Below are 23,415 nucleotides of genomic sequence, written 5' to 3'. Positions count from 1 at the left end.
ATTTGCAGGGGCTAAAGGAAAGTGAGGAGATAGAGCATGGGAGGATAAACTTGATCATGGGGAACAGAAAGTCTTCACCAGTGACCAAGATCGGAGTTTATCAATTATTTCTTAGTAATGATGTTAGATTAGACTTAATAAATTGTTGCTATTCATCTGAGATGATGAGAAACATTATTTCATTTCATGCATTGTTCAGACAAGGTTTTAAATATTCTTTTAATGATTTGAATGGTTCAATTTCTGTTTATAAGAATGGTGTTTTTGTGTTTGAAGCTTTACCTTGTGATGGTGTGTATGAAACAGTGATTTGTGTTGATAGCTTAGGAAATAGTGTACTTAATATTGACTTGTCTAATAGTGTAGACAAGGCATGCTTGTGGCATTGTCGTCTTGGACACATTAACAAGAAACGCATAGCCCAACTCCAAAAGGATGGAGTGTTGGAATCATTTGACCTAAAATAAGATGATATGTGTGAATCTTGTCTTTTGGGAAAGATGACAAAATCACCATTCACAGGGTCTTGTGAAAGAGGTGAAGGTCTGTTGGATCTCATACACAGATGTGTGTGGGCCCTTCAGATCAACCACAAGGGATGCTAATCGATTCTATGTGACTTTCACTGACGATTATAGCAGATATGGTTACATCTACTTGATCAAATATAAGTCAGAAACCTTTGAAAAGTTCAAAGAGTTTAAGCATGAAGTCGAAAATCAATTGGGCAGAAAGATCAAGATACTTAGATCCGATAGAGGCGGGGAGTATCTTAGTACCGAGTTCAACGACTATCTGAAAGAATGTGGGATAGTCTCACAATTGACTCCTCCTAGGACACCACAGTTAAATGGTGTAGCTGAGAGGTGTAATCGAACCTTGTTAGACATGGTTCGTTCTATGATGAGTCATGCCTCGCTTCCTATTCACTTCTGGGGGTATGCCTTAGAGACAGCTGCCCACATCCTCAATCTTGTCCCTACAAAGAAGGTTGCCAAAACACCTTACGAAATGTGGACAGGGAAAGTTCCCTCGTTAGCACATATTAAAGTCTAGGGTTGTGAAGCTTTTGTAAGACGAGAGACTCACGACAAGCTAGCAGCTAGAAGTGAGAAATGTGTTTTCATTGGTTACCCAAAGCAGTCTTTTGGATATTTGTTCTACAGACCTAGTGAAAACGTAGTGTTTGTAGCTCGAAGAGGAGTCTTTCTGGAAAAAGAGCTCATATTTAAAGAGGACAGTGGGAGTACCATTGACCTTGAAGAGATTCAAGAGTCAGCCAATGAAGGAACCTTAGATGACACTAGCACTCAACCAGAGGAAACAGTCCCTGTTGAACCGGTTGATAAATCATTACCGCTTCGGAGATCCACTAGGGTGAGTGTGCCACCTGAGTTGTATGGTTTTCATATTACTTCAGATGGTGACACATTCATAAGTGACAGAATACTGGTAAACTTAGATGAACCGGTCACTTATAAGGAAGCAATGGTAGGCCCAGAGGCTTCCAAGTGGAAAGAAGCAATGGACAACAAGATTAAGTCCATGTATGACAACCAAGTTTGGAATTTGGTTGATAGTGCACCAGGTCGGAAGACAATTGGGTGCAAATGGATCTTCAAGAAGAAGACAGATATGGATGGGAATGTGCATACGTTCAAGGCTCGACTGGTTGCAAAAGGTTTCACTCAAACCCCAGGGGTTGACTATGATGAGACTTTTTAGCCGGTGGCTAAGATTAAGTCTATTAGGATATTGCTCGCCATAGCTGCCTTTCATGACTATGAAATCTGGCAGATGGATGTCAAGACTGCCTTCCTTAACGGGAAGTTGGCTGAGGATGTTTACATGAGTCAGCGAGATGGTTTTGTTGATGCAAAGTTTCCCAATAGGGTATGCAAGCTTGAGAAATCCATTTATGGATTGAAACAAGCATCTCGCAGCTGGAATCTTTGCTTCCATGAGAGAGTCAAAGAGTTTGGTTTCTCTAGAAGTGAAGATGAGTTTTGTGTGTATATCAAGGCTAGTGGGAGTATAGTAACTTTTCTGGTGTTATATGTCGATGACATATTACTCATTGGTAATGACGTTCTAACCTTGAATGAAGTTAAGTCTTGGCTTGGAAAGTGTTTTGCCATGAAAGACCTAGGAGAAGTTGCCTATATTCTTGGGCTTAGAATATTGAGAGATAGAAAGAAGAGACTAATTGGACTTAGTCAGAGCACATACTTGGATAAGGTACTAAAGAGGTTTAGTATGGAAAATTCCAAGAAGGGAGAGCTACCTATCCAGAGCAATACCAAATTGAGTAAGACTCAATGCCCGAGTACAGATGAGGAAATAGATGACATGAGTCGTGTACCTTATGCTTCCGCTGTCGGATCGATCATGTACGCTATGACATGTACTCGTCCTGATGTGGCATTTGCTTTGAGCATGGTAAGTCGCTATCAAGGAAACCCATGTAGAGCTCATTGGATAGTCGTGAAGAATATACTCAAGTATTTGCGAAGAACGAAGGACTGGGTCCTTGTACTTGGCGGCAATGATACTTTGAGAGTAGATGGTTACAGTGATGCCAGCTTTCAGACGGATAGAGATAACTTCCGTTCTCAGTTAGGCTGGGTATTCTTATTAAATGGAGGAGCAGTTACTTGGAAGAGTTCCAAGCAAGATACGGTGGCTGATTCTACTTGTGAATCAGAGTACATAGCAGCAAGTGAAGCGTCGAAAGAAGCAGCTTGGTTGAGGAACTTCATCGGGGATCTCGGAGTTGTTCCAACCATCCAGGAGCCTATGGAATTGTTCTGCGATAATGAAGGAGCGGTTGCCTTGACAAAGGAACCGAGAGATCATGGTAAAACCAGACATATCGACAGAAAGTACCATTTCATCAGACATAGAGTAGAAGAAGGCCATCTTATAGTGAAGAGGGTGTCATCTGAAGATAACCCAACAGATCCCCTCACAAAGGGTCTGAGTAGGGCTAATCATATTCAGCATGCTCGGAGCATAGGACTGAAAGATGATATTAGTTTTAGTAGTTAGATTAGTTTTGTTCTGAAACTTGTAACAAAGTAAATGTAATTGACTTTTGGTGATTAAATAATAAAGTATTATTTATAAGTTTGGGTTCTACCTTTTGTCAATTGTTTACTATTGTGTTTCATTTTTGCATGTTTTACTTCCCGAATAATAAGATTATTCAAACTCCACAGTCGCTCGTACTTTTGGAAGTAAGTAGTGAATCAAGACTGTCATGAACTGGATTGTAGATTGTCTAAGGATAGACATGGCAATAGATTTTGCTGCAACGTTCATGAGTACTCATAAATTGAGATTTGAGTATTGGATAAACCCTCGCTCAGAGTATTACTTCATGGAATTCATCACGAGTAATACTGAGACGATAATATCTTATAATCTTGAAACAGAGATATATGAGTTGTAATTTGCAAGTCGGTTATGCATTGGTAATACGAAAACACATCAGTAACTTGGTGTTATAAAACGTATTATCATGTATGATTTGATGAGTAAAAGATACAAGCATATGAGTCAATGTTTATTCGTTCCTTTTTCCTTAATAGGAAAAAGCGATATCTGTGGGCCCCTCGATGATTTGGTGTTGACTTATGTGTTGGGCCCAGCCAGGACTAAATTGATGTGTTCAATTAGAAGTCCTACATCATCACTAATCAGGAATCGGGAAACATAGATTCTGGACAAAGAGGTTGATTGCATTCCATGTCTTTTGTCTAGGGATATCTAGCAGAACGAAGGATTATATGATCACTTATCTTAGGACACGTAACTGACTGGGTCAGAGTTCGGCAGCAGCTTTTTGGAAGCTACAATTTGCTGGTCAAATTTAGAAGGCATACTAGCAATTATAGTTATAGACTTATCCAAGTGGGAGACTGTTGGATTAGGTGTCTAAGCCCATAACTATAATTGGTATGTACTTGAATTGATAGCAGCACAGTCCTTTTGGGTTGCCCTCAAACCTAGCAACCGGACAAGGAAATTATGAAATGAGAGATATTAATTTGTTATAAGATTAATAAATTAATATAAATGATTTTATTAATATGTTAAAAGATTAATATATTAATAAGAAATGATTTGGTTTAATTAGTTGTTAGCCAGAAATTAATTAGAATTAATTTCGGGGTTAAAAGAATTAATTATAAGGTGCAGGGACTAGTTTGCAGTTATCTAATAGTTGAGTGGAAGGCTCTAGAATCCCCTTGGATAAGGGTGGATGAAATCTTTATGGGAAACCCTAATAATTTCGTCCATAGGGGCTTGGATAAGGCCCTTGGGTTTGCTTAGGCCCTAAGCAAAGGATAACTAGGGTTTCCACTAAACCCTAGATCCCTCAGCTATATAAGGAGCCTCCTGGTTCATGTTTTGGTCACTCTTTTCTTTTGAAGAAACCCTAAGGGCCGAAATTTTGCGTACTCCCTCTTCCCTCTCTCTCTAATTTCCTTCTTGCTAGTTTGGGTGTGATTCCATTAGAGGCATTACACTTGTGGTGCTAAGCTTCCAAGAAGATCAAGATCAAGATCAAGGGAATCATCAATTGTTTACTATAACAATTGAAAGGTATGTAATTACTAAACCCTAGTTTGTAGATTTCTATTATAGCCTCTCTCCTCTAGGGTTCTTGTTTTGCAATTCAAAGTTGTATGTTCAATAGATAAAACATAGATCCAAAGTAGGTTGCATGTGAACTTAGGAATTGTTTTCTAGTTTATTTGTTTTACCTAAAACCCATCAGGAATGACCATGAAGAAGTTGTGTAGCATGTTAAAGTTTCATTTTGGAATTAACATGGCAGTCATAGAAACTTAAACTTCAAACATTCCCATAAATTTACTATCATGAATAGAAGTGTCAAGAAGAACGCCAATTGCCCATGGTTTAATAGGCGATTAGTGTTGGCATACCTAATCTAGGCATAAATACCTAGGAAAAAGAAAGACTTATTATATGACATGTTCTGATAGCTGCTCGTTTCCATAACAAGAAAAGGACTAAGAAAGCAAACTTGCCCAAATGTATATTTGAGGTGAAAGAACCGAAACATGAAGAAGTTAGATTTGATCATGGATCATGAGCCCGCGCTACTTTCCATTAGATCAAAAGATAACTTGTTCTTCAATGTTTGGTTAGAAAAACAGCCTTTTACGACGCGCAATCAATGACACGCACTAATAGAGGATACGCATTTGTGCGTGCCCTAAAAATCGATGTCAGTTTTCCAAAATTTAAAGGATAGAAGACACGCATTTGTGCGTGCCGTACAATTAGTGTCAAACAAAACAAAATTAAAAACACGGAGGGCGCTTATTTTAAGTGTGTGCCGTCTACAAATGTCGCTTTATATTTTTTTTAACTAAACGCGCGTTTTTAAAGAGGGATCTGAAATTCAAAAATTTTGAATACCCCGCTTCTCACTCTGATCCTATGGGTCGCCTTACCTCTTGCACAGAGCCATTCTCTCCCTTCTCTCTCCCTCTCTCTCTGTCTCTGTCTCTCTATCTCTCTCTAACCCTAGACATAACCACTGGCCATTCACGTTCCTTCTTCCCCGCCGCTATATTCTTCTTGCTCCATATAATAAAATCGGCGACCAAACAATCAGGCTCACTTCTTATATTGCTTCTCCGTCTCCCACAAAAACCCTAGTTTTTATCACCACTTCTTTTTCCTCACCGACGATCTCATCTAAACCTCATTCTTCCGTTCTCTTCTTATAATTCTTAAACCCCGCTTCAAAGAACTAGGGATGCGGACCTCACAAAATCCTTCATAGAACCGGCGATTGGGGATCTGCAACTCTTCACGTTGACAACGCCCTACTGCAACTTACGATGGGGCCCAATGGTGAAGCAATTACATAACATGGTTGACTACTCTAGAGTCCTCACTTTTTCTGTGTGGGAAGAGGGTAAGAGGATGAAGAGGTGGAAGATTTTCAAAAGTCAAGGCTGAAGAAGGAGAAAAATATTCAACGGTACGTATTTACTTTCGTATTCATCTTCTTCCTATCTATCTTCCCGTAAATACAAAATTAATCCCACTATTGAATTAGTGAATTGGGGGTTAGGGTTTGGAGTGATTTGGGGAGAATATGAGATTGGGTAGTCTTCTTCCTATCTATCATCTTCCTCTGCATATAAATCCACCCCTCATCGTCATCTAAACACAAATTAACCTTCATACTTCTTCACTCAGAAGTGTTCAGAAACAAGCTTAAAGCCTCAACACAAGATCCCCATGATGTCCATATCTCGATCCAACCTGCTTCTGAGCCTTCTGCTTTCTCTTGCTTTTACTACAATATTCGCAGAAACACATAACTATGTGTTCAAAGTACGCCCTTATATTATACATAGTGTACCATAATCATCATATACATTTTTTGTGCAACTAATGTTCATGTTAATTTCAACAGTTATGCAAGATGGTATTACATCTTTTCTTTTACTTAGCCCTTGTGATGCGTCTTAGACAACATGAGGAAACTGTAATGCAAGATGGTATGACATATTTTCTTTTACTTAACTTAATCTTTAATTTCTATTTCAGTGAATATTTATGCTTTCTGCATCTATCTATACTTTGGGTTGGGTTCTTTTTTGTGTTATGTTGTTGTTTGTTGGAATTTGAAATTCCCTTATTTAAGGTTCTACTGAGTTTTCCTCCTGTTGCTGTTTGTTGGGAATTATGATGTTGATATTTACCTTTTCTACCCTCAAATTTCAGGTACGTGATTACATCCATGTTGTAAATTTAGCAGATGGACACACTGCTGCTTTGAAGATACTCTCAGACCCTAATATAGGTGTGTATCTCTTTCTGATTGCAGATGACATTTTTTAGTTTTGGAAATTTTGTTCTGTTTGACATTAAATCAAACCATTATCTTTTTTTTAGGCTGTGAAGTCTACAACTTAGGAACGGGTAAGGGCACATCTGTGTTGGAGATGGTAGCAGCTTTTGAAAAGGCATCCGGAAAGGTATTACATTTACAATCTTGTAAATATGTTATCTAGTTTCTACCCAATGTTGATAAAGAAAATCTACTTGTATTTAGTTGTTTATTTTAAGAAAATTTACCCAATTATAGCAATCTCATCCAAATTCCAACAATTTTCACTGCTAAAATAATAATAAAACCGAAAGTAGGCGTCGACCTGTAATGTTTTTGTTTGTCCAGTGAATTCCTGTTGTGACATCTAGGCGTCGACCTGGCAATGCTGAGGTGGTAAAAACCTTACACTAGCTTCTGGGAATCTTAAAACTGCAAGATCAAGTGAAAATTTTACAAATTAATTATAATTTTCAGAAACGGGTGGAAGGTTTGTTAATTTATAATCTAAATACTATTACTAAATGGGCTCTATAGCACATAGCAGCCAGTTCTTAATCAAGCAGTCAGTACCATGTTAACTTTCTTTATAAATAAATGCAAATAAAGAAGTTTTTAATTAAGGAGAAACCAAGGAACTTGATTCCATTGGTATGTATACATGCCTTGCATATGCCTAGCAGAGCACCTGGTCAAAAATAAACTGAAATTATAAGACAATTAGATAACATAATTAGTAATAAAGAAAGGCTTGAATGAAACACTAACACAATTCCATTAGTCTATGAATTGCATAGAATCAAACAAACTGATATATTACAAAGCATGATTTTGTCAAGCTTAAACTTTTTACATTTTGAACTGAAAGTTGCAGCCAAGGCCACAAGCTCAAGAATTGCATACAATATATTTAAAAATCAATAACACAGAAAAAAGAAAATTGGAGTTGATTTTCAGATTTATACATATTTAGAAAATAGAAGTCACAAACAATATCTATGCTAATGACCAATGCAGTTAATCTAAATCGATAAATAGGACTAAGACAACCTGCTATAGAAGAGGCATCATAATTAAACAAATAAAGAACCAACATGACATTTAAAGATAGTACAAATAGAGAATGAAACAGAGGGCACTACGAACATGTTATAACTCAACTTCTGACCTGTGTTTACATAAATATAATTTAGAGTCAGGGTATTGTAGGTTGCAGTTTGTGTCAAAAAGATACTCAGTTGAAACCCCCAAAAGAGTTCATATATATATATATATATATATATATATATATATATATATATATATATATATATATATATATATATTGCATGTTATCCTTAGACTATATAATGTGTCAAATGGACTTCTCCAGTTTTTTAAATATCCCACAAAAAGACACGTGATAGTAACAAATATATAAGGATTGACAGATCATCTTTCAAGTGCTAATTTTGCAAATAACCTATATTGAGTATTGGTTAAAAGAAAAAAATAAATAATAATAACGACATGAAATAATGAACTTTTCAAAATGTCTCATTCCATTATAATATCTTTGTGACTTAATGTTTTGGAACTTGATTGCTTACTGATAGTTGTTTGATTCTGGTGTTCTATTTTTCAGAGAAACTGGATGACTAGCTAATCCAAAGGCTTCCATTTACGGATTAGTCGCCTTTTCCTCTTTAAGAAAATTAGGGCTTTCATCAAGAAACCTTCAATTGCAGTTGATGACTCAATATTAAGGGTCCTAATCAGGTATTTTGTTTTCCCAAAACATGAAAATTTGTTAAGTGAGACTGAGAGCCACTTGGTATAAAAAAATACATCTTTTCTACTGCAGTGCCAGAGAGTGTAAAAAACAACTGACCCTTTCAGTTATTTAGCTATAATTGGATGACATGGAAAGTTTATCACTAAACCCTAAACTGACCCTCAACTGTTCTTGATTTCTCTTGCCATGTGAAAATCGGGAAAGAAACAAATTGTGAGTAGTTTTTCACTAAACCCTGAACTCTACTTTGCTCAGTGAACTCGTATTTGTCATTATCCTATACAAAACAAAATAAAATATTAATTTAGTTTGAAATAAATAAAATAAAGCAAAAAGATTGAACTTTGTAAGAGTTAAACGACCTTCAAAAAGAGTGTTATTTCTGTTCCTCTACGAATTTGTTTTTCAGGATCAGTTTCTTATCTAATTACTTATGAACTACTTGCAGGTGCTGCTTCCCAAATGTATTGCTTGTCTAACCTTGGACTCTTGGTGGAAACAATCACCCGTTTTTATAAAATATTTAGAATCATTTTTAATTGACAAATTAAGAAATGAAGAAAATGGGAAAAGGGTATTAAGGACCTTTTCAGCAACCAGAAAAGCTGAATAGAACCCAACACCAAATTGACCAATTAAACTGTTATCATTTCCAAGATCCTTGTTCTCCTAAACAAAAAGATTCAACATTTTATAAAATTAACCAATTAATGTAATGTAGTACATATTTGCTAATGATTTATATGAAAGAAGGTAAATTACCACTTTGAGAAATGGTTCCAAGGCAGTCTATTAGTTCTTCTTTGGTCATTCCAATACCAGTGTCTCTACAATAAGGGTAAAAAAAGGTTTATAAATCTCTTGTAGAGTTGTATTTTATGAGGAAAGATTCAAGAATGAAGAAAAGTAAGTAATCTTATGATATTGTGATTGTCCTTTTTTCTGGATTAAGTTTAATTTGGATTTCAAGCTCACCAACATCTCCAAGTAATGAGGGATCCGTTACACTTAAGAATATCAGCTTATCAAGAGCATCACTTGCATTACTAAAAGAAGGTTTCTTATTAGAACTTTTGTTTTTAAAAACGATAAAAGATGGAAATCAAGCATGAAACATGTAGACTGTAGAGATGTTTTTACATGTAAATTTATATATTGTAAGAAATAGAATTGTAAGACATTAAATTTTATGAAATGGATTATATTTTTTGTATATGATATTTTATTTTCTATTGTGAGGCATTAAATGCAAATTTAATTTGAAAATTAGTAAATCTATAAAAAATATTTTTTTTTAAACATTTAAAATTATGATACGCAAACATGCGTGTCATCTTCATTTATGACATGGCCTTTCTTGACAGAGGCTTTCTTGATACGCATTGCGTGTCATTAACACGCGCGTCGTAAGGTTACGACACGCAAATGCGTATCGTCTTCCTTTATGATAGGGCCTTCCTTGATACGCATTGCGTGTCGTAAACGAGCGTCGTAATTGCGCGTCGTAAATGAGCGTCGTAAATGCGCGTCGTCTCTCTTTATGACAGGGCCTTCCTTGACGCGCATTTTCGCGTCGTCTGAGCCTTTTACGACACGCAATGAGCGTCGTAAAAGGCTGTTTTTCTAGTAGTGGTATTCAATCAAATATATGGATTTATAATGCCATCAAAACATTACTTCTAAGCCTTGAGTGTTGTGCTAAGGATTAGTACTGACATTTGCAAGAATGTGCAGTTACTAAAATGAAGTAAGAAGACTAAAACATGGAGAAGGTAATTTGATCACGAATGCCAAGCCCTTGCTACATTCATAGAATCAAAAGACAACTCTTGTCAAAATGTTTAGTCAATGGTATTATAATTGAAATTGTTTATACTATGATTCATGAGATAGTTCTGACATATTTAAATGTGGATCATTCTAGCATGTTAAAAGAAAGTCATGAAATCTATGAAACTAGTATAGTAACAATAGTTCAAAGTTGATTCAAACATTTAAATAAGGTGTATTATTGTGAATATTTGTTGATGTTAGTTCAACTAATGGATCGTTCAGAATGACCACAATATGTACTAATTCAAATACATCCAAAGTTTTGGGTGAAATGTATTTGTGGAATCATAGTCTTGGATACATAAACGAGAAATGCATTACCAAGTATCAAGTTGGATCGGATTTTGGATATCATTTGACCTCGAGTCTCATGATAAATGCAAATCTTGTTTATCAAGATAGCTGATGAATGTTTCACTTGGTGATGTGAGTATCTGTTGGAATTAGTTTACACTAATGGACCGTTCAGATTAACCGCAATACATGGTGAGACCAACTTCGTATGAATGTGAGTATGAAACCGTTTAGGTGTTCAGAGCTCTCATAAAGTGAAGTTGAGAATCAATTGGGAAATAGGATGAGACACTCATAGTGAGAATCTCAGTCCAAACTTTATCGATCATTTAAGTAATTGTGAAAGAGTTTTCCGATTTGTCTCCACCCAAAACACTTTCACATGAAGTGTTAGTTGGATAGAGAAACAAAACATTCATTGATTTTGTACTAGATGGGTCGAATTATGCATACTAACAGTTCATGGATTGTACCATGAATAGTGTTATGAGAAGTCCTTTGGTCTTGTACCAACTAAGTAGGTTCCCGAAACACTCTATGATATGTGAAGTGGGATTCTATCCTCACTTCCATATATGTAAGTCTACGATTATGAGGCTTACGGTCGTCGTTGAAGCGCTCGACAATATGGGACATTGAAAAGAGATGTGTTATCTCGTTGGAGAACCCATCAAGCATTTTGGATAGTTGTTTAATAATCCTTATGAGAACAAAGTGTATGTTGCTCGAAGGGCAGTCTTCCGAGAGAGGGAGCTGATTTCCAAAAGGGCTAGTGGGAGCCACATTGATCTTGATAAGATTAGAGGTCCAACCAACGAAGAGCCTAAAGTTGGACATAGCATTCAATTTGGAATTGAAAGAGCTATTAAGGAAACTGACATATTTCCATTTTTCCATATAGATCTGATAGAAGACATCATGGACCTAAGTATATAAGAGTTTATATTGTTAAGGTATTTGAGTCACTGGTAGATAGCAATCAGAGTGTACCAGCTATTGGAAGCTATGGTAGGCCCTAAAGGCTATAACATGGAAGGATGAATTGAAAAGCGAGATTCAATCAATGTATGTTGTTATATGGTAGATATAGCACTTGACCTTAACCCTTAGGTGCAAGTGGATCTTCAAGTAGAGATAATCATGGATAGTAACAAACACATAATTAAACCAAGATAGTTTTTGAAGGATGTGTAAGCTTAACAAGTTCATTTATGGACCAAAATAAGCATCTCGCAAGATGGATCATTATTTCAATGAGAAAGTTCAAAGTGTATGAATTTCGAGAAATAAATATGAGCCATATATATGTCAAAGCTAGTGGGAGTAATTGGATTCTTTGTTTCAATGAGAATGTTCAAGGAGTTTGAATTTCGAGAAACATAGATAAGTCATATATATGTCAGTGATAGTGGGAGCATTGTAGTCATCCTTGTATTGTACATAGATAATGTACAATTCATAGGAAATTATATTCTAACTTAGCAAGTGTAAAAGCTTGGCTTGGTATGAGAATTGTTTCGCTTTGATATACATGGGAGATACAGAACACGTACATATATAAAGGTGATTCATTGGATTAAGCCAAAGCATGTGGAATGTTGAGGAAACTCGACATGCAGAACTTGGAAAGGTTCGTGCATAATATGGCATAACATTGAGCAATGCTAATGTCCTAAGTTCTACTAGAGGTTATGAGGTGTGTCCCACATCTTTTTCCATGGGTTCGATCATATATGCCATGACATGTACCAGATCTGATGACTCGTATGCCTTGAGCATGACAAGTTAGATTAGATCAATTTGGCAAGAATCAATGAATCAAGATCAAGAACATTCTTAAGTGTCCTTGGAGGACAGAAGAGATGATCTTGATAGTATGGAAGAGATCATTGTAAGAGTTACATTGATGCTAAGTTCCGCACTAATAAAGGCAATTCCGTTTGTAGTCGGAATTCGTGCTTTTACTGAATGGTGGTATATTAGCTTGAAAGAGTACCGAGTAATACACCATAGTGGATTTAACATACTTAGAGTATATTACAATTGGTTAAATTGCAAAGTGGACAATGTGACTGAAAGAGATTCATTAGTGACATCTTTGTTGAGATTCAATCATTGATGGTCCTTATGAAGTTTCTTGTGACTTTGGGTGAACTTACCTCGAGTATGGATCCCAAGTCACACAAGCTCACATGAAACATACTCAGTAAGTACCAACACATTTGATAGCGAGTCAAATGTAAGGACATCATAGTCAATATGTCATATCGAAAGATAATCTTGTCAATCCATTCCATAAGCCGATGTCATTGACCAAGTCTGACAGTTAGAAAAAGTCGAGAGGCATTAGATTTGCAAATGAATTGGCTTAAACACTCTTAGTTTGGTTTGTTTTAAAACCTGAGAACTTTAAGAAATATAAGTTTTAATTTGATTTGGCGATTATTAAGTGGTAATCTTAATATATGATGGCTTTTGTTCATTTCAATTAGCCTGTCACTGCATTCTCACTTTTGCATGTTTGGAACCCACTTCCCGAGTATTAATTTACTCAAACGTCCACAGTCAGTCATACTCTTGGAAGTAAGTAGTGATTCAAGACTGTCGTGAGTATTAGTGGATTGTCCATGTTGTTTGGACATAGCATAGTGATTGTGCTAACACTCATGAGTGCTTAATAGAGATTTAAGTATTGGACCAACCCACGCTTAGATATTACTTCATGGATTCAGTCACGAGTAATTCTAAGACGATAATATCTTCTATTCTTCAAACCTAGATACATGTGGGGTTTTGCTCTATGATTCTGTTATGCATTGGTCTACTCCAACGCTAACCGTAACTGGTAGTTATAAAGGGTATGTCCATGTGTGACATGATGAAATAGACAAAAACTATGTTGTCAAAGTTTATTCGTTCCTTCTGCCTTAATAGGAGAAGCGATATCTATGGGCCCCTCGATGATTTGGTGCTGACATCTAAAGTGCTTGGCCGAGTCCTGACTAGAATTGATGTGTTCAATTTAGTAGTTAGATGCAGTCATCACAAATCTATATCGGGAAACATAATCTTGAACTCTTGAGATTGACCATTATCCATGTCTCGAATTCATACAGATATCATAGAACGAAGGGATAGTTGATCACTTATCTAAGGGTTGAATCTTGATTAGATCAAGAGTTTGGTAGTTGCATTGGATGGCTAACTCTCTGTTGATTATTGGAGAAATATTAGTCCTCGTATAGTTGATGACTTGTCCGAGTGGGAGACTGTTGGAATAGTGTCAAAGGTCATTAACTATTGGTAATAATTCTAATAATAGCTGGGTCCTTTTGGGTTGCCCTCAAGACCCAAATTGAGTAGAATAAATAAAGGAGAAATTGGTTTATTAATTATTATGGTTAATAATTAATTAGAAACTAATTGGAAATATATTTTGGAAATATATATTGGGAATTAATTAATAGTTTAATTAATTAAAGGGTTGAATGTTCATTAATCAATAGTTGGTTAATCAGGAATGTTCCAGAACCTTATGGAATTAGGGTTGGATGAAAATCACTCCATCACACATGGGAAAGAAGTGAAATTTCGTGGTTAGGCCTCCATCCCACATGGGAAGGAGTACTAAACCCTAGGAGGCATCCAAGGCTATAAATAGGGCCTTAGGGATTTCATTCCTCCTTGCACCTTGGCTTGAAGTATTCGCCAACCGTTCTTCCACCCCTCTTAGGGACGATTTCTAACCCCTTTGGGTTTGTGAAATTGACTCTTATCCTAGTTATTTTTATTCCACTCTTTGGTGTCATTGGGTGTGATACCATTAGAGGGATTCTAGTTTGGGTCCTTTCATCCAAGCAACTTCATGGAGGTTCAAGATCTCAACCATGGAGATCAAGGGCTACATAAGAGGTATGTTTTCTTACTTATGTTTTATGTTTTCTAGAGTTGATGTAATTAGCATGAAGCCATAGATCCATAGGATGCATGTACACTTAGGTATATCGTTGTTTCGATTTTTCTGCTGCCTAGTTTTAGAGTGTATTTGATGCGTAGAAAACCCAACAAAAATAACACCCAATTAATAATTGGGTTCCAATACATAACCATAAGTCCATGCTAGGGGTAAGAGACTGGTTTACCCCAATCTTAGCTTGATCCAATCCCAAGTCCCAATCCAAAGGCCCAACAATCAACTATGAGTAAAAGCCCAATATATGGCCCAATTTTCTAAATTGGGACCAAACCTTTACATGGTCAAAATTAAAGGCCGAACTACTTAGTCCAGTCCAAACATTTAGCATTTCTAATGGCCCAATATCATATAACCATTAAGGACCAAACCATGTCCCATCTGTGGCCCAATTTTCCAAATTGGGCCCACACCCTCATATGGGTCTTACCCTAAAGCCCATATAAATATTTCAATCCATTGATTGATCTTGGATGGCCCATTATTAGCCCAAACACCAAAGCCCAATAGAAAGGCCCAACATAAAGCCAAGTGAAATTAGGGTTTCACATAAAATGACGACTAGGGTTAAGTGTTTTTTCACTTAACCCATTAAGGACTTAATCCATTAATCCAATATTAGGGTTTTCTAAACCCTAATTAGGGTTTCCAACCACATCTTAGCCCAATAGGCCCAATAGATAGGTCTTTTGATCAATTAGGGTTCATATGTACCATTAGTCACATGTTTGGGCTTTTAGGTCAATTAGGGCTTCATTGGGACCATTAGAGTTTTATTGGGCCTATTAGGGTTTGTTAGGACCTTTAGGGTTTCATTGTGCCTATTAGGATTTGTTAGGCCCATTAGGATTTTGGTCCCTTTGTCCAAACATTCAAAACAAGCCACAAACCAAAAAAGGCACATCGCCACCCGACACGGCGGCCGGTGGCGGCAACTAGGGGTGGCAATTGATGATACGACACGACACGACAAAAATACACGACACGAAAAGAAATTGAGACAAAATTGAAATTCGAATTTGTGTTCGTGTCGTGTTCGTCTCAAGTGCAAAAAACACGACATCGTGTCGTGTCGTGTTCGTGTTCGAAATTTGACATGTAATTGACATGATTTAACATTTTTTTGTCGTGTTTTTCGTGTTATGTATGAATAAATATTAATTAAATACACTAGTTGTTATTTCATGTCATCTTTGTTGTGTCGTGTCGTGTTTGTTGTTTTTTAAACGGTTTATTTTCGTGTTAGTTAAAAAAACCCGAGATCGTGTCGTGTTGTGTTCGTGTTACATAAAACATTGTCGTGTCGTGTCGTGTTAGACAAAAACACGACACGATGGCCCGATTTGCCACCCCTAGCGGCAGCCACCACCTCACGGTGGTGGTTTTGACTTTCTTTCCATTATTCTACTTTCCAGTTACAATTTACAATGCTCAAACTCAAATAACCCACACACACACTAAGCTAAACACACACATAACCACCCTAGTAGTGGCCGAAGGTGACACGAGGTGGCAGTCAACACCTCACAGTGGTGGTGGTGGCCTCCTAGGTTTTCCAGCCACACCAAACTCACACACACTCACTTCATAATATACTCCATCGGAAAAATAAACCCAACACCCACCTATGGTGGGCGGAGACGGTAGAAGGTAGAAGGACTAGCGGCAGGTGGTGGTAATTTGCGACGACAACAGCTCTACGACGGTAGTCAGCAATGGCTGAAGCAGTGACTCGAGTAATATAATCGAGCCATGCAACGGCGGTGGTCGTGACTGAGAAATGGGGACCACCGTGAACGAAGGCACACCGACATCAAGAAATAAAGAAGAAAGGTGGCATGAGATGGCTGACAGCGGTGGCTATATCTTCACCGTCTCAGCGCAACAGGACAACAAATCTCGGTGGTTCACCTATCGGTTCTTGTTCCTGGCAATTGTGGTGGCTGGTGGCCACGAATCGACGACACCTACAACGCCATCTCCTTCTCCAGTCTTCGACTGATGCAACACCCAATCCCGGTTTCAATCGGTGTCCGATATTGCCGGCGACAAGAGTCGTTTGATGATGCTGGGTGGTCAGAGCAGGCAACGGTGCCGAAGATGGGTGAGGTGAGAGTGACGGCTACATAGAATATTAGAGTTAGGGTTTTAGGAGGGATGCAAGGTGACAAGTTTAATACCTGTATCTAGGTCTGTCAAATCGGGCCGTCGTGTCGTGTTTTTGTCTGACACGACACGACACGACAAGGTTTTTTGTAACACAAACACGACACGACACGATGTCGTGTTTTTTTTCATTAACACGAAAACGAACCAATTAAAAAACGACAACACGACACGACAAAGATAATATTACATAACTATTATTTTATTTAATTCATATTTAATCATATATAACACAATAAAAACGACAAACACGAAAAACACGACAAACACATGCTCAATCGTGTCAATTTCGTGTGGATTTTTAAACACGAACACGACACGACACGACATCGTATTTTTAATACTTGACACGAACACGACACGAAAACGAATTTGAATTTTGATTTCGTCCCAATTTCGTTTCGTGTCGTGTATTTTTGTCGTGTCGTGCCATAAATTGACACCCCTACCTGTATCCCATACCAATTCAAGAAGATTTGATATTTCCAATCCGTCCCATCCTTAATCTTTTTGAAATGAGTCCGATTTTTACCTTTTTAACCCCTGATTCCAAAAATCTTTACAGTATAAATCAAGAATTTACATTTTATCCTTTGCTTCCATAATTCCTCTCATATTAAGTCCTAATTGTTACCAAGGAACCCCTGTCTTCAATATTACTTACAAATTAAGTCCGGATTTTACACTTTAACCCCCGCCTTCTAGAATTATAACAGTTAACTCGTCGAGACGAGAACCTTGCTATATAATTATTAATTTTAGGGCTACGACTCATTCATTAATTTGTTTTATTTATTTATTAAATAAACGGGGTGTTACACAATGACAATAATTTGGCAAGAGAACAATGCTATCATAATTCCACTCCCTTACTTAATGCATTTAGTGAGTTCAAAGAGAAGTTAAAGAAATGATTTTTTTAATTTCTAAATTATAATGTCAATAGCAAAAAGACAACTATTACGATATTGAGATTTGATCGTGGGGACTAACTGAAAAATAGCAGTGTTGATGTTTACCTCTTTCAGCTCCTTGTCGAGGACATACTCCTTGTCCTCGTAGCGGGTAACCATTCGGATGTTACGGATCTAATCATTAAAATTGGACCCATCGAAGATCACCCTCCTACACAAATTCATGAGTGAGAATGAGCCGAAAGAGTTTGAGCCTGAAGCGTTGTTTGAGTTCGACATCTGAAAAGGTAAAGAGACAAAGTTTGATTAGATAAGAATCCTCAATTAAACACCCAAATGGTAAATTAAGGCTAGGATCCAACAACATTATTTACAATTTAAAAGAAGGATGTCGTAATTTAAATTGTAAATAATTTGAAGGTAAGTGAATGACGATTCACTAATTTCCACCATGAAAAACAAAAGTGATTAAGTTTTAAATGTATTGAAAACTCCTAGATCTTTTAAGATTCATTAAACTTTTCAATGGCATGTTTAAATCTCGATATGCCCTTCAAGTTTGTGATTGGGATACCGAGGATCACAAACAAGGTGTGAATAACCATGCAAATGTACATGGTGCCCCCAATGTTATAGTCACCTAATCAATGTGTCGGTTAGCCACACATGCTCCATTGATCTATGACAAACATCGAGTCACCCTTTTCCGCCTTTGGTTAGAGCCAAATTAGTGTGCCGGTTAATCACACATGCTCCACTAACGTCTTAGCAAGGGTACAAAGTGTAATTTCATGGAATAGCATCAAATTTCACATTTTTCCTAAAGTAACTAAGATTGAGAATTTTATAAAAACATTTAATTACTTTATTAATCATTATACTTTTAATGAGGAATTAGTTGCCCTATCCTACCCGTTCAGCTAACGACCTTCCACCAATCAAGGAAGCGGTGGGTGAGAGTGGATACCCCTTAAACGACCATTTTATAGGCCATAACCTTATATCTCCTTTATAGATCGGCTTCGTGAATAAAGTCTACTAACGGTAAGACTAGCATTTATCTTATACATATATAATAATTATTCTTATAATATTATAATAATATAGGGATGAATTTTAAACTTGTAAAATTCTAGGGTTTGGATTTTATTATTTCATAATTAAACTTTTAATAAAAAAAAATTAATTCCAAAACTTGAGGGCAAGTTTTGAAACATTTCAAAACTATCTAGATCAAAATCAAATAATACAATTAAACAATTAATTTTGGTGATTATCTAATTTTGACCTAATCCAATTGCATGCAAGATAATTGATCAAATAATTCAAATAATTAAGATTTATCAAATAAGATAATTATTATCTAATTAAATGACAAATATCTTTTATCTTGACAAATATAATCATAATTAATCAATAAAATTTGAATTTCATTAATTAAAAACAACTATGGTAATTGTCCCAAGTCAAAATATGCAAAATCCCGAATTTCCCTCTGTCTGACATCCCGACTCACCAAGTCCCCATTTGGACTCATCGAGTTCACTTTGGGACTCAACGAGTCTGTCAGGCAGAAGGCTAGAAATTCAATTTTAAGCAAAGGACAAACATACAATGCATCAAAATACAACAGAAACCAAGCAACGCTCTGATACCACTGATGGTTTTGAGCAAAAGAACATCATATGTGTACATGAAAAACCCTAAAGCTTTCACTATGTTTCTCTATTGTACATGCAAATTCATCCGAAGCTTGTAGACCCTAATCTAGCATACAAAAAACAAATTGAATATCAAATAGACAAGTTAGATGAATACCTTGATTGTTGATTGTAGAACTTGAAGCCTTGCGAACCTTAGCATCCCAAATGTTGTGCCTCTAATGAATCACAAACACCAAAAGCAATTGGATGAAGCAAGAGAGAGAGGGGAGAGGGAAAAATCGGCTCCAAGACTCCTAAGGTTTCAGTGTAGTCGAAATCTCATGCCCAAGGGGTCTTTATATATGTGTGAGAATTAGGGTTTCAGTCATTATCCTTATCTGGTTACTTAGCCACCAAGCAACCCAAGGATAATTCTAGAACCCCCTTGGACGAATTCCTAAGGCCTTATCCTTAGGATTCGTCCACCCTATACTCTAGGGTTTCCTTACCTAACTTGCAACTATCACATAATTACAAGTTCAGTCCCCTTTATTTAATTAACCTCTTTTGACCACAAAATTAATTCTTGACCAATGTTAATTAAATAAATATGATTTCTCTTTTAATATGTTATTCTTATAATATATTAATAAACCATAATAACCTCTTTCTCTATTATTCATCCAGTCAAGTTGCTTCGGTGAAGGCAACCCAAAAAGACCATGCACAACCGGGTCAAGTATATACAAAATATAGTTATGGACTTAGACACTAATCCAACAAAACCTTCTTTTCGATAAGTAAACTCACACATGATCAACCTATCAACATTTTATTCTTTGATTCCTTTTTTACTCTTCATAATCGTTTCACCAAGAACATCCTAGCTTGGGGTCGGGTTAAACATGGTCTTTACATTCTGGAGCAAGGTCACAAATCTCTTTTGGCCAATCTCTCCTTATATCGGCTCCTTACTTCCTTTGGACTTTGGCGCAACCGTTTAGTACATGCAACTTTTGATGTTATTTCTTTTTTAGCTAAAACAAATCATTTGTCTCTTACTTCATTGTTACCTGTACCAACTTTGTGCTCTTCTTGTCAACTTTCCAAAAGCAAATGTTTACCTTTTGCTATTAATTACAAACGTTCATTGCAAGTCTTGGATCTTGTTCATTGTGATTTGTGGGGTCCCGCACCCGTTATGTCTGTTGATGGTTATCGTTACTATATTATCTTTATTGATGATCACTCTAGGTTCACTTGGTTTTACCCTTTAAAATCCAAATACAAGGTCTTTACAATAATCTCATCCTTCATTAACCTTGTGCAAACTCAATTCTCACATAAAATTAAGATATTTCATAGTGATGGTGGTACTAGATTTTTGAATTGTTGAATTCTAGAGTTCATGATCTTTTTGTCAAAATTGGCACTCAACATCGTCTTTCTTGCTCGTATACACCCCAACAAAATGGTAGAGTCGAACGTAAACATCGTTATCTCACCGAAACGGATCTTGTCATTCTATTTAATGCTCATGCTCTAGCTCCATTTTGGTTTAATTTTAAACATACCTACCGTGGTTTCTACGGGTTATAACCTAGTATTTAATAAAAATATTTTACGAACTATTTTCATAATTTTTTGTATTACAATAGGCATATTTTTGTAATTTACTCAAAATTATTAACAGTTTTATTCAATAATAAATTTAGAAAATCCTTTTAAGTGGTGGGTTTGAATACCGATTTTTAAAACAACTTTAAGTTATAATTTATAATTTTTTTATTGACTTATGAGTTATTAGAATAAAAAATAAAAAATAAAAATCAATAAATTAGCTTTAACAGTTTAACTTATTGAATTTTTTTGCTAACCAATCCTTTTTAAATTTACTTTTCTTACATCGAATAAGTCGATAAGAACTTCCAAATAAAAGTCACTTTTACCTTCAAAATTAAACTCTTTTTTCCTTGAACGACGAGCTGCTCCCTGTGTATCTGTTCGGCCAAATTTAACTTCACTTGGAACTGAGGCTTGCTTTGATGCATGCGAAAAAATTGGCTTCACAACAACACTCGACTACTATGGAGAATCTCCCCTTCGATGTTTTATCAAACATATTCATCTGGTTATTTGCTAAACAGCTTGCTCAAATGAGGTGCGTCTGTAAATCTTGGAATGCATTCTTATCTCAATCATCCTTCATAAAATCCCATCTCGATCATTCAATCGTTAACAACGATGAAGTTCTACTGTTCTTCTACGGGGCATTTAATATTTTTGGTGATGAAGCTTTCTCTGCACATCCCACCAGATCTCCCAATTGGAAACTCAATGATTTCATTAAACCCCCATTTGATCTCAAGTTTGCCACTGTTATTGGATCCGTTAATGGCTTAGTATGTTTTTTTGATGAATCATTTCACGATCCTATGATTTACATTTGGAACCCTTCTCTTTCCGCATTGTCAACACTCCCATCACATTTTGTGGCCTCCCTTGGTGATAGTTATCGGAAAAGTATCGATTTCTGGTTTGGGTTTGATCCCAAATCAGATGACTATAAAGTTATTAAGCTTGAAGGCCTTCTCCAACCACCTAGCTTCATTGACCCGAATTTAGCAGCCTCAGTAAGTCCTTCATCCTTTGTGGTTAAAGAATGGCTGCAAGTTGAAGTTTATAGCATGAGAAAGGGTTGTTGTCAGTTAATCAGTCAAAGGTTCCCATCACACATCACAGGGATTTCTGGACAGGATGAAGTCTCTGTAACTGGCTATGATACCCTTCTTCATTGGCTTGCTTTTATCGATGAGAAGAAGGAGTTACAAACAATAGTTGCATTCGATTTGGGCGCTGAGACATTCTGTGAAATACCTCTTCCAGTTTCTATGTTCGAACACAAAGCGGGTGATGTTTTAGGAGTTTTGGGTGGAAAGCTTTGTGTGATGTCAAGGATTAGAGATGATGAATGTGAGGTCTGGGTGATGGATGATTATGGGGTTGTTGAATCATGGGTGAAACGATATACCTTTTCACAGTTTGGTAATACTGTTCCATTTGGATTCACGTCACACAATGAGTTTCTATTTAAAGTTGAGAAACTCCGTGGTGATGATGATGATGATGGTGATTCTGATTATGATGATTTGCATGATGTTGAATATTGTGATGATTGTTTTGGTTTGTATGATCCAGTTGCAGAGAAGTCCAAATTCTTCAAGCTTCATTGTCGCATAACTAAAATTGTTGGATATGTTGACAGTCTTGTTTGGATGGGACCTAATGAGCTTCAGAGGAGCATCTCTCAGTTGCAAGTTTAAAGAGGCAGAAACAGTATTCTAATTTGCGTCATGTTTTGTTCCTTAGTTAATGTATTTGTGAAGTTTCAGTTTGTACTTTTTAATGCATTACATCTGTATTCTCTGAGGTTTGTAAGATTATGTGTTTGTCATTGTGTTTCAATTTGCTTTTTTTTTTTGCTACTATATATATGTATGCAGAAAATATTTGTTTTCTTTTAACATTTTGACATGTTGGTTCGTTTATGATATAAGTTGCTTTGTAATTATTGTTAAATTGCTATTGTGCTTTGTGATAATAAGACAAATGTATGGTTGTTGATCTTGGTGTAATATTATTCTAGATGATACGAACAATATATTATAAAATATTCTGAAATTGCTTAATGATTGTAAGGTTTAGGTCAACTTTGGTTCCGTTTTGTGATTTAATATCTTTGTATTTGTTTCTTCTTAGAGTAATATATGCAAGACGCCAGATATTCTTCTTTTTCTATCTTTTGTTAGAACGACTTTGCATGATGTTTTGTTTCTTAATTAGGTTTATGTCGAGCATCGTTGTTTAGTGCATTACTTCCAGATTCGATGAGTTTGACATGGTGGTTCAATTTGGTCTTTTTTCTGCTTTGTATGCAT

At 36.3% G+C, this 23,415-nt stretch overlaps 1 protein-coding gene, 1 long non-coding RNA gene and 1 pseudogene across 2 annotated transcripts; 2 read left to right on the top strand and 1 right to left on the bottom strand.

Moving 5' to 3' along the window:
- The first annotated feature begins 6,462 nt into the window (after window positions 1-6,462).
- Window positions 6,463-7,028, top strand: LOC145008911 (uncharacterized). Its single transcript, XR_013663689.1, has 3 exons — window positions 6,463-6,548; window positions 6,775-6,853; window positions 6,946-7,028. It is a non-coding gene; the product is annotated as an uncharacterized LOC145008911 (long non-coding RNA).
- A 219-nt stretch (window positions 7,029-7,247) lies between these two features.
- On the bottom strand, window positions 7,248-16,355 carry LOC145009495 (heat shock protein 90-5, chloroplastic-like; annotated as a pseudogene).
- A 5,061-nt stretch (window positions 16,356-21,416) lies between these two features.
- LOC145007994 (F-box/kelch-repeat protein At3g23880-like) lies at window positions 21,417-22,931 on the top strand. The gene has a single exon (XM_078966606.1). The coding sequence runs from the start codon at window positions 21,523-21,525 to the stop codon at window positions 22,798-22,800; it is 1,278 nt and encodes a 425-aa protein (XP_078822732.1). The 5' UTR covers window positions 21,417-21,522; the 3' UTR covers window positions 22,801-22,931.
- Window positions 22,932-23,415: the final 484 nt, after the last annotated feature.

This window comes from Lactuca saligna, chromosome 8 (genome assembly GCF_052625555.1).
Source record: "Lactuca saligna cultivar CGN05327 chromosome 8, ASM5262555v1, whole genome shotgun sequence".
Classification (NCBI taxonomy): domain Eukaryota; kingdom Viridiplantae; phylum Streptophyta; class Magnoliopsida; order Asterales; family Asteraceae; genus Lactuca; species Lactuca saligna.
This window is presented reverse-complemented; position numbering and strand designations above follow the sequence as displayed.